The sequence below is a fragment of the Rhineura floridana genome, chromosome 3, assembly GCF_030035675.1.
Source record: "Rhineura floridana isolate rRhiFlo1 chromosome 3, rRhiFlo1.hap2, whole genome shotgun sequence".
In the NCBI taxonomy this organism is placed as follows: Eukaryota; Metazoa; Chordata; class Lepidosauria; order Squamata; family Rhineuridae; genus Rhineura; species Rhineura floridana.
In genome coordinates, this window is record NC_084482.1 from 11,317,166 (window position 1) to 11,329,441 (window position 12,276).

The 12,276-nt window shown below is 44.8% G+C and overlaps 1 protein-coding gene across 1 annotated transcript; it reads left to right on the forward strand.

The window, feature by feature from the left end:
• The first annotated feature begins 701 nt into the window (after positions 1-701).
• Positions 702-9,545, forward strand: LOC133379348 (uncharacterized). The gene is made up of 2 exons (XM_061614458.1): positions 702-805; positions 8,118-9,545. The coding sequence occupies exons 1-2, from the start codon at positions 803-805 to the stop codon at positions 9,102-9,104; spliced, it is 990 nt and encodes a 329-aa protein (XP_061470442.1). The 5' UTR covers positions 702-802; the 3' UTR covers positions 9,105-9,545.
• The last annotated feature ends 2,731 nt before the right edge of the window (positions 9,546-12,276 follow it).

The following is a 12,276-nucleotide window of genomic DNA, read 5'->3' on the forward strand; positions in this document are numbered from 1 at the left end:
CAATTCTTTATCCTTCATTGAGACAAGGAAGAGGCCTTATACATCCCAGCTAGGCAAAAACACTTGAGGTATGAAACAAGGGATGGTGAGGGGTGTGTGCTGTAGAGAGTTTTGAGAACCAGATATAGAGGCCTGGAGGGGTGCATTCAGCCCCGGTCTTGAGGCTCCACACCGCAGCATTAGATCAAGCCTTTGGCTTAATTGCATATGCTGAAAAATTGCAGATCACTCAATTTTCTAGACTAATAGCTGAACAAATGGTCAGAAAAGAGTTGTGCTCCTACACTGGCAGATACTATACCACAGTGAGATGAGCTCACCTAATGTAGACTCTCACCAAGCACAGAGTCACTTCCTACCAAATATGGGGTACACGCTACAGATGGAACCTAGAAGGGGCAACGGAGACTATCTAGAGCATCCACTTACTACTAGCTCAGTATGGCTGCAATAAAATCCTGAAAGGGTGACTCTCATTTAATGGTCAGATCAGAAACTTCTACTAAAAACGAGATTAACTGCAATCATAGAGCAAATATAATGCAAAGCCATCTACCACTGAGGAAGATGACACACACCCTTATATTTTATCTGATCTAAAATAGGGCTCACCCACTTGAGACCTCTCTTTGATTCGCATCCCATCAGAGGCAGTGTGTGCAGTCTTCAATTGCAATCAGCTGAGCCCCTTTGCTTTTGAGTGACACCTGAGCTGGGGAGGTATAAAAGGCAAGCTTGCTGTCTCCCTTGTTTTCCTTCAGCAAGGACGAGCTACTGGCCAAGGCCTTGTAGTAATTTGTTAATGGTAAGATTTTTTGGGGGAATGATGATGCATTCTAATCCTTTGACGCTACAAAGGGGTTGTATTCCCCCTATAATATGTTTTTCTGCTACCTTCTGCTTTGTAAGTTTGTTATTCTGTTACGCTGGCTTCCCCCTCCTTCTGTAGCATGCACTCTTCAGGTGAAATCTGTTTCAAGGGTGTGTGTTATTGTGGCCCTAAGTATGATTGTCCATAGTAATGAGCTCAATGGGGTCTGCTCCCTTGTGCATTGAACAGTATAGCGTTAAAATGTACAGTTCTGTAAATATTGAGGTTATCTGCTTATGAAATTGTGGCTGCATCTATCAATAAATCAGGCATCTCTCTTGCTCTGTGGAAGCTGGCTCATTAGGGTGAATAGGATGCTGCCAGTCCATTTGCCTTCAGCCAGAACCTGCCTGTCTGCCTGCCTTCTTACTTATATCCATTTCAAGGGATGGCACTACTTGTGAACTTCCTTCTGCTTAGTCTTAGTGTTGTCGTGACAGAAGTCAGTGGAAGAAAGATGAGGAAAGAACTAGAATTAGTTTGCTCTGCCTCTTGTTGGGTCTGGCTATTGTTGGTTTCTCTGCTCTACCAGCAGCAATAGCCACTAGCCACAAATGCTCTTGCTTCTCAGTGTTTGGGAGGAAATGCTTTTCTTCTTCTTTTAGATTTGACTTTATTTTGATCAATTTCCCTTAAACCCTTGCTGGTGAGATGATGGCCACCAAATGTGAGTGGAGGCCTGAGCTTTTCCTAGCTTGTTTTTGCCCACCTCTTTCCTGCTGGCCACTTTCTTCTGCTTTGCAGACACCTAGTCCGTCCCTGCTCCTGTCTTACAGGAGGACCAAACCAGCTGTCATGTTAATTTGCCTGGATGCAATTAATGGACATGCCAATGTACAAAGAAGCCTCGGGATTGTTGGAAGGGAGGAGTTTAAACTCTTGTATGGCAGGACGATGGTAGGTAGATAAAATGAGAAATCTCCTCTCTTCAGTTGCTATTTGTGTTTCAAGGGAAGCTCTTATCTGTGGTAACTGGGGGAGCTTCCCCTGAAATACAAGCAGTTGTTTCAGAGAAGTGATCTTTGTCAGCAATTAGGCAGGAATAGAGAGAGTTAAAATCCCCTTCCTGCTCTGTCCCAAAGCTATCTTATGTACCATAATCTTTGCATGTTAAACTATAGTCCTGCAGTTGACCTCAAATGTACTTGGCTCTGCTCTCAAATTCCAGCTGGTGTAAATGTGGTTAAGAAAAAAAAGGGGGCTCTTTTAAATCCATACCTTAGTTACTGTAAATCGCCCAGAGAGCTTTGGCTATGGGGCGGTATACAAGTATAATAAATAAAATAAATAAATACCTTAGGGTTTGTGTTCCTGTTTAAGTGCTGCATGATGACTACGACTGAACTGCAAGCGTGTAGAATTGGCCCTTGAACAGTGAATGAACCCAAAGTTGTCTGAGATTTCTACATGCTTTTGCTAGCTTTTCAAATCTGCACTTCTAGTCCTATCTACTTGTCCACCGAAACACAAGCAAATGCAACTTCTGCTACTCTCCCCCACCCCATCAATCTATCTGTAATTGGTGAACCACACTTGCAAGGAGTACAGCAGAAAGGGGTCTATAAGGGCAAACTTTTTAAAAGAAGCGATTTCACAGGCAAACTGTTGTTAATAACATGTATTTACCACTCCCATCCTAGTTGGAATCTGCCAATCTTGGTTTTTCTCAGTTTCCCAATCTTAACTCTCTTGACCACATTTTCACATCAGCTTGTGAATTTTAAAAAAGTCCTCACAAAAAATTGTTCAGGATTTTAGTGCACATTTCTCCCAATATACATAGTTTTGCAAGCATTTTCTCGTAATATAATGAATTTTTGTATTTTGCCACTAATACACACTAGGAGTGTGAACCAACCACAAGATTCAACTTGTATCTGTAGTTCTGGGAAGCAGCCTGATCTGCCGTGGAACTGCTATGTATCTTTTCCATTCGAGACCCACTTAGGGCTCATCCACATGGTGATTTAGTGTGTGTCTGGTGCTACTTGCATCCCCTCTGATAAGCCTCTGATAATGTGAAAAGGAAAGGAAAAACTGTCTCAGCTGCGCTCCACTCCTCCTTGTAGGTGCTTTGCTTTGATGTTTTTTAGTGGGCAGGCTCTCTTAGGCCCCATCGCCTGCTCTCTCTCTCTCTCTGCCACCTGCAAAAGCTGCTGGAGCCTCTGCCTACTTTGCCTTTCACTCACTCCCCCCATCCACCTTTCACTCAGGCTTGGACAATGGAGAAGGGGAGGGGGGTCTACTCAGTTTCATTTTTCTGTCAATTGCACACCCAGGCATTCTCCTGGCTTCAGCCTTGAACCAGTGGGAGTAAGCATGTAAAATTAGAGGGCAGGGCCACAAGGAAAGAGTGATGCTAATACTTCCCAGAGGAATGCCTGCTAGTGTGAATGGAAAATAGCGGATTTGAAGCTACCAAGTGTGGACCTTGCAAATCTTTCACAACAGTAAAAGCAACGTGTTTAGTACGAAGGTATGCTCCTGTGTAGATATGCCCTTACTGTTCTGCCAGTTCCAGCGCGTCTCCACTTCTTTCTTCTGAAAATGGGGGTTCACAACACCAGTCAAACCCTGCCCCTTTTTGCTGTAAAACTTGGTGGGATCAACTTGAGTGCATTTTTTTAAAAAAGTTTCAAAGAGTTTTCTCAACTGATTGGCAAATCAAGCCATTCTCCCTTCAGATGTGGCCTAGGAAACACTTTGATGTAGGTAACTAGTGTGCTCACAACCTGAATCTCTTTAAAACAAAGCTTAGCTTTCTCCCCATTCACTGTAATGCAGATTCTAAATTAATGGCTTTAACTTTTTTCCTTTTTGCAAAAGTGGATGAAAATGTGCAGGCCTAGCAGCCCCTCCAGAGTGGATTAAGCCTGACAAATTGCAGGCAGGTACATCCAGTGGTTTTCATGCAGGACATCTTTATTAAAAATTTGCTTCCTTTTTTTTAGACAAATAAAAAGTCTTTAACTTTTTCATCTTCTGCAAGAATTGGCTGCCGCTCGTAGGCATGGCCATCCCTTCTGATTGAGGATTGAGCCTCAGTTTGTTAGCTCTCATCCAGTCCATTATCGCGGCCAGGCAACGGTTGAGCACATTGACAGCCTCACCTGAAGAAGATGAAAAGGAGAAGTAGAGTTGCGTGTCATCAGCGTACTGATGGCAGCGCACTCCAAAACTCCTGATGACCGCACCAAATGGCTTCATATAGATGTTGAAAAGCATGGGAGACAGAACTGACCCCTGCGGGACTCCACATTGGAGAACCCATGGTGTCGAGCAATGTTCCCCAAGCACTACCTTCTGGAGATGACCCGCCAAGTAGGAGCGGAACCACTGCCAAGCAGTACCTCCAACTCCCAACTCCGCGAGCCTCTCCAGAAGGATACCACGGTCGATGGTATCAAAAGCCGCTGAGAGATCAAGGAGAATCAACAGAGTTACACTCCCTCCATCCCTCTCCCGACATAGGTCATCATACAGGGCGACCAAGGCTGTCTCGGTGCCGAAACCGGGCCTAAAACCCGATTGAAATGGATCTAGATAATCGGTTTCATCCAATAGCGCCTGGAGCTGGCCAGCAACCACGCGTTCCAAGATCTTGCCCAGGAATGGAACATTCGCTACTGGTCTGTAGCTGTTGAGATTTTCTGGGTCCAAGGAAGGTTTTTTCAGAAGTGGTCTCACTGCCGCCTCTTTCAGACAGCCAGGGACCACTCCCTCTCGTAAAGAGGTGTTTATCACTTCCCTGGTCCAGCCAGCTGTTCCATCCCTGCTGGTTTTTATTAGCCAAGAGGGGCAAGTATCTAGTACCGAAGTGGTTGCACGTACCTGTCCAAGCACCTTGTCCACGTCCTCAAGCTGAACCAACTGAAACTCATCCAATAAAACATGACAAGACTGTGCTCTGGACACCTCATTAGGATCAGCTGCTATAAACTGGGAGTCTAAGTTCCGGCGGATGCATAAGATCTTATTCTGGAAGTGTCCAGCAAACTCATTACAGCGGGCCACCGATGACTCTACCATGTCCTGAGGGCCAGAATGAAGTAACCCTCGGACAACCCTAAAAAGCTCCGCTGGGCGGCAAAGAGATGACTTAATAGTGGCAGCAAAATGTTGTTTTTTCGCCACCCTCACCGCTCCTATGTACAGCTTAGTAGAGGCACTTACCAGCTCATAATTGCATCCATGGGGAGTTCGCCTCCACTTCCGCTCAAGCCACCTCCTATCTTGTTTCATCGCTCTCAGCTCTGGAGTATACCATGGAGCTGTATGAGCTCTACATAGGAGAGGGCGTGCAGGAGCAATCGTGTCAACAGCCCAGGTCATCTCCGCATTCCACAGTTCGACCAGGACTTCGACAGGAGCACCAGTCTTATCAGCCGGAAAATCCCCCAGAGCCCTTTGAAAACCTTCAGGATTCATTAGTCTCGGGGGGGTGGACCATTTTACTAGGTCCCCCACCCTTGCAGAGGGGAAAAGCCACTGTAAGTCTGAACTTCAGCAAGCGGTGATCTGTCCATGACAAAGGGAGAGATGTAAAACTCCCCACATCCAGATTACCATCTCCATGTCCAGTAGCAAAAATAAGATCTAGAGTATGCCAGGACACATGTGTTGGGCCACTAACATATTGGGACAGCCCCATGGTTGTCATGGAGGCCATGAAGTCCTGAGCCGCCCCAGACAAAGTAGTCTCGGCATGGATGTTGACATCCCCCAGTACCAATAGTCTGGGGGATCTCAGCAATACCTCCGAGACCACTTCCGTCAGCTCAGTTAGGGAAGCCGTTGGGCAGCAAGATGGGCGGTACACCAACAGGATTCCCAGTCTGTCCCTCTGGCCCAACACAAGGTGCAAACACTCCAGACCAGTAACTACATGGACATGGTGCTTGATGAGTGAGATGGAACTCTTATAGACCACAGTGACCCCCCCCTCCCCGACCCTCAGATCTACCATGATGCTGCACCAAGTAGCCCGGTGGGCAAAGCTGGGAAAGACTAGCTCCTCCCTGCTCACCCACCCAGGTCTCGGTTATACATGCCAGATCGGCTGCCTCATCCATAATCAAGTCATGGACGAGGGAGGTTTTATTATGTACCGATCTGGCATTTAAAAGCAGCAACTGGAGATCCGAGAGTTGGCTGAAAGGGCGACCAACAACCCTGCGGGTGTGAGAAGGACCAGAACAAGGCACAGCCACTACATGTCTGGGCCGCGTTCCCCTTACCTGGCACGCCCTTCGCACAACACCATACCTCCCTCTGCCCGTCACTACACTAACTGGGGCCCCCTCAAATCCCCCCAATTGGTAAAAAAGCCTCTTTCCCAGGTACATAATAAAACTTATATACAAACACACGTACTCACTCACATCAATCACAATCACATATACACACCAACATTCATTCAAAACCAAACACACCAGCACAGTCCCACACTCTATACAGGCAGGCACCAACGCCAGAGCCTCTCTTTGCCCAACGAAAGCACCTCGTCGTCTGATGGTATTAAAGATGTTAAAGATGTGTCGAATAATCTCTACGGAGCAGGCAGCGTCGTCGCCAACAGGGAACAGCCAAAGCGCCTTGTTATCTTCCCCTTCTCTTTTTTTTATCATTAATTTTTATTCAAATTTTCAAAGACAAAAAACAAAACAAAACAAAAACAATTAAACAATAAAATAAAATGTCGACTTCCGATTTGTCGCAGATCAGTTATAGGTCTAGAATATATAACAATCCTATCTCTAAAATTATATTATAAAATCACTTTCCTCCAGTAATTATCTTAATTAATAATCAAATCTCATAAACATTATTTTATTCTTTCCACAAAAAGTCAAAGAGAGGTTTCAATTTCTTGAAAGATATATCTTTCAATTTTTCTCCAAATAAACATGTCGCTTAATCCATCTAATTCAAATCTGTTAGGCCCAATAATTTCAATAGCCATTCTTCCATTATCTATATTAACTCCATCATCCATCTTCAATAATCCTGTTAAGTCCAGTAATTTCAGTAGCCATTCTTCTGTTATCAATATCCCATAATAATCTTGTTGTCATAGCCATAGTCCAAGTAAACATATCAATTAATCCATCTCGTCAAATCTGTTAAGTCCAATAATTTCCATAACCATTCTTCCATTATCAATATTAATTCCATCTTCCATCTTCAATAGTCCTGTTAAATCCAGTGGTTTCAGTATCCATTCATCCATTATCAGTATCCCATGATGATCTTGCTGTCGTAGCCATAGTCATATAACAAGAGTCTGATGGGAATTTCCCCCATCACAAATATGTCCTTGCCATCAATTCTGAATATGTTGTTGAAATATTGTTGTAAAGTCACATCTCTGTTCTGGGTGCATCTCTGCTCTGTCACATATTTGTAGTTAATTCCATAAATTTTTTCCATGTCAGGCCCCATCACATCATTCCAGTCAAGAATTCTGAATATGTTACTGAAGTATTGCTGCAAAGTCATATCTCTGTTCTTCTTTTTTACAAAATGCACTGGCTCATCTCTTAAGAGTTTCTCCACTGTCACATATCTGTAGCCAACTCCATAGATTTTTTCTATGTCAAACTCCATCACATCATTCCAGTCCAGAAAATTATCCAAGACATTGATAACTTTACCACCAAAATCTTCATTAATTTCTTCAGGGACAACGTTGAATTCCAAACAGTCAACTTTATTTCTAACATCCATAAAATCCAAATCTTTTTCAAATTTCACATTTGTTCCAATCTCCAGGGCTTGTAGCTTCCCTAGCCCATCAAACTCCTCTCTCACAGAATCCACTATTTCTTTAAGCTCCGGCGTCATTTTGTTAAGTTCAATTTTCATCTCCTGTCTACCCTGTCTCAGGGTTTGTTTCGTTATCTCAATCTCACCCATTATTTTCTGAAACTTAATTTCTTCCATGGTCTGATTCACTTTCCTAGTTGTCATTCTTAAAACCACAGAGACAAAAATTATTTCAGCCACAATTGGGTTAATATTTCAGGCTTGCTTGTATCAGTGTAGACAATACAGCCTGCCTTATCTCTATGTGTTCAGGAATACAAAACAAACTTAGTTCCCAACATCAAAACAATTAGTGGCGTCGTGAACAAGGCAGAGACTGTCTTCTTTTAACTGATTGTATGTAAGCCATTCTGGAGCCTTTTTGGCTGAAGAGCAGGGTACAAATGCTCTACACAAATAAATAAATCTATTCTTGTTTCAGTTTCAGAGAGTCTCCAAAGGCCTGGGCCAGCTTGAAGCCTATGTTGATGCAGAGGAAGGGGTGGCTTTCCAGATGGACAACAACCTGGTCTGGGACTCGCGCGATGGTCAATACACATGGGCCATCCAGGGCCTATTTGAAAAGATGGAGTCTGGCAAATTCTGGGTCACCCATCTGCCCTCAGGAAAGGTTATGCTGAGAAACTGGGCAGGGATGTATCTTGCTGCAAGGAATGTTGGCGAAGACCCCAAAAGCTTCCCCATCCAACCTGTCCAGTACTCGGAAGATGCATCCCTGAAGTTTGATGTTTTTTACAAGGACAATAGGGTAGCTTTCCGGGCCTACAATGGTCTCTTCATGACCAGAGTACATAGAGCGTTCCACTCCCTGGAAGCTGTCAAGTTGGTTGCTGATGATTCTTGCTATTTCCGTCCCTTGATTGGTGACCTCTTACTTCCTAAGTTTAAAATATTGAGAGTGATCACAGGTGACCTCTCACACGTGAAATACCACCGCCGTGTCTTAGATAAGCAGGTCTGTGTCAACTGGGCTGAGGTAGCAAAGCAACACACTTTCAAAATGACTTGGGAGACCACAGTTTTTGACAAGGTTCGCTGGAACAGTCTGTGGGGGCTTGGTTTGGAAACATCCTTTCAGTTCACAATTGAAGAAGCGATGCCCCGTTTGGAGTACACCAAGAACAATGACCAGACAGTCCTTGTCAAGAGGTATATTTATCAGAGGCTTACTGAGGAGGTGCTGGTGCCCCCCCATTCTGAAGTCATAGCCAAGCTTGTTGTCAACAGAAACCCTACTGTTACTGTGTCATTCACTGCCGTGATCCAAAAAGTGAAATCAAATGGGGATGTAGTGATGTTGCATAAAGGTGGGGTCTGGAAGGGGCTTGTCTATCATGGTGTCCAGTTGGAGATCACCAAGCGTAAGCTTAGTGAGCACAGAGCTAGTGAGGAATGCCTACTCATGTGACATCACGAGGAGTGGTGACCTTCCAAGGGTGCAGTGTGTATTGGACTATGATGGACTGCATTGGGCTCATTCCTGAAGAAATGCAGCTGCTCATGATTCTAGACCATTCTGGTTTGGTCCCTTGTAGAATGCTGTCATTTTGAAGACTAGTTTTCCTCCCAGTCAAGGCAGGCATTTCTCATATTATGAAGCAGGGAGAAAAACATCTCCCTATTAATTTTCTCCACGCCAATGTTTCTAAGGATTAGAGCTGTATACCCAACTGGTTCCGTGGGCCTTGCTCTTTTGCACGTAAGGGTTGCAGCCTTCCTGTTTCCTGGCAGCCCCTTCTGTCTCCTAGGTGCCCCAAAATGACGGCTACCTTTTTATGGCATAGAGGAAAAGAGCTCCTCACCTTTTTAGCATGCTTTAAACAACTTTAATAAAATCGAATACTCTGTGTGTGTGTGTGTGTGTGTGTGTGTCTGTGGGAACAAATGCCTTTTACCTCTGTGTATAGTGATCACTGGAAGAGCAGGGTGTTATCCCAGGTTTACTCCTGGAGAACATCACAACTGAAAGGTTAATGACAGGAAGAGAATACTTAAACACAATGTTTTGGCTGTGTACACATGTACGTTTCAAGCACATGGCTTCCCCCAAAGAATCCTGGGAACTGTAGCCATCGCAGAGCTACAATTGCCAGCAACAAACTACAGTTCCCAGGATTCTTTGGTGGTGGGTGGAGAAATGTGCTTTAAATGTGTGGTATGTACACAGCGGGAAAATCCCCAGAATAACTACCTTTGTTGGCATGCTGTTGCCATCCACAAACATTCTGTGAAGGAGCCTTTCCCTCTTTGATGTCTACTTTCTTTGACTCATGCCCTCTTGCTGTATAGAGCAACACTCCTCCCAGTGTGTCCTTCCTTATTTATATAGAAAAGGGGTAGCCAAAATGGTACCCCAAGGGGTGACTGGGAGTTGTAATCTAATAGAGAGCACCATGTTAGCTACCCCTGCTACATAGTGTGTATTGAGAGAAGACCGTATCCCACTGTGTGTCTTCATTTCACCAAATTTTAGTTATGCCACTGTATCTGGCCTCCTTTGAAAGCCAATCTCTCTAGCTTCACCATCTTAGCCCAGAGCTTCTAGCATTAGCATAGCAGTCCTTATATATATATGGTGTCTCTGATTTTTTAATTTTATTTATCAAATTTGTGTCCTGCCGTTCCTCCCTCAGGAGATATGTTTCCCCTTGTGTTTTCTCCAACTGGCTCTCATGTTCTACTGTGCATGCTCACTGTGTTTTCCCACTGTTCTTCAACCTTGGGTCCCCAGATGTTGTTGGACCACAACTCCCATCATGCTTGGCCATTGGCTAAGCTGGCTGGGGTTGGTGGGAGTTGTAGCTCAACATCATTTGGGGACCCAGGATTGAAGAACCGTGCCTTATTTCCCTCTATTTCCATTGGCTGATCAGAAACATTTTTACCCTCAATGTGCCCTAGGGATTCATTCCAAACTAGATGCTCCTTTATTCCTCTTGGTTGTCCCTCCAGGACTCCCTTTAAAAGCTGTTCTGCTACCACCTTGATATTAAGTGCCATTCAGCGATGACTGGTGACTGCTGGGCCTGGTGGGGCAGAATTCAGAGAGACAAATAGTAAGTGGAGCCAATGAGCCAACTAGTTTTGTCCCCATCCTCCTCTCCGCTGAGTTCTACGACGAATCTCACAGTCAGTGCCAGCTCCTGGCCTGATTGTCTCTACCAGTCTACAAATAGACATCAGCCACCTTCACATGCCAGGCTGGCAAGTCTCCATGTGGTCTACGTAGCCATCTCCAGCTCATATCTGCTTGTTTCCGTCAATCAAGCTGCCCATTACCTGCAGGTCTTCCATTCAAAGGCATATCCTTGGTGGGAGGATATCAGTGTATTCCCAAGGAACTGGTCCCTTCTCCAGGATCATTTTCTTCTTCCTCAAAGTGATGGCCTCTTTCCATGGTACCCTTATTCTCCATGACAGAAGAGCTAATGTCCTGGGAGCACAATGCCACCATCATGCACCTTGGGGCCTTTATTTGCAAACCTCTGTCCCTGTCAGCTCCCTTAGCCTGATGGAACCGAGCTCCACTGCATGCTATAGGTTCTGTCCTCCAGCCCTGCCAGCGCTTAGCATGTTTAGAGACAATACAATGCAACTTCCTGTGACACATTTGGGTGGGAGGGGGGAATAGAATGGAGTGGCTGGAGCAGGAGGAGGACAGATATTAGATAGGTGATTTCCTGATTCAGCTGTTTTCAGATGTCCCCCAGGGATGGAAGGGAGAGTTATTCACAAATTAATGGACAAAGCCAAGATGTAGTGTAGCTAGGAGCGGGCACCAGAGAATGACAGGGCCTCTGTCCCTTGAATAGCTGTGCAGAAGTGGGAATCTCTTGTTATGCAAGTCACACCTATTGAAATTGCTGCTGCTACACAACTATTCAAGGGACAGGAGCTCCCTCCATCTTTTTTAAAAAGCCTGCTACTGTATATTCCAAGCAAATGCAGCTTGCTGTCTCCATATTGTAGTTTGGAAAGGGCTGTGGCTGGGAGAGAGTGACTTAATTATTTACATTTCTAGCCCACCTTTCCTCCAAGGAACTCAAGGTGGTGTACATGGTTGCCCCCTTCGCCATTTTATCCTCGCAACAAGCCTGCGGGGTAGGTTAGACTGAGAGACAATGACTGGCCTGAGGTCACCAGTGAGCTTCAGGGCTATGTGAGAATTTGAACCCTGGTCTCCCAGGCTCTGGACCAGCACTCCAGCCACTATGCCACACTCACATATAGCAGCCCTGCAGCGCAGTGCAGACTGAAAAGTGGTCAGGCTCTGAGTTGTTTACAACCTGACAGTGTTGCCCAGAGATAGTGAACTCCTATGGCAGGTTGAGGGATGAGTTGAAGCTGGGAGAGTAGCTCCCAACCAGAGACAGTGGGACTTAAATTACTCCTTCAGTCCTCATCCTTGGCCAAACCAAGCATTCAATTACACGCAGAAGCCTCATGCTCCAATGGTTTCATACGGAGTGGCTGTACTTTTAGTAAGATTTTGAATATAAGTATTTTAAATACAAATTTATTATTATTATTATTATTATTATTATTAGTAGTAGTAGTAGTAGTAGTAGTAGTAGTAGTAG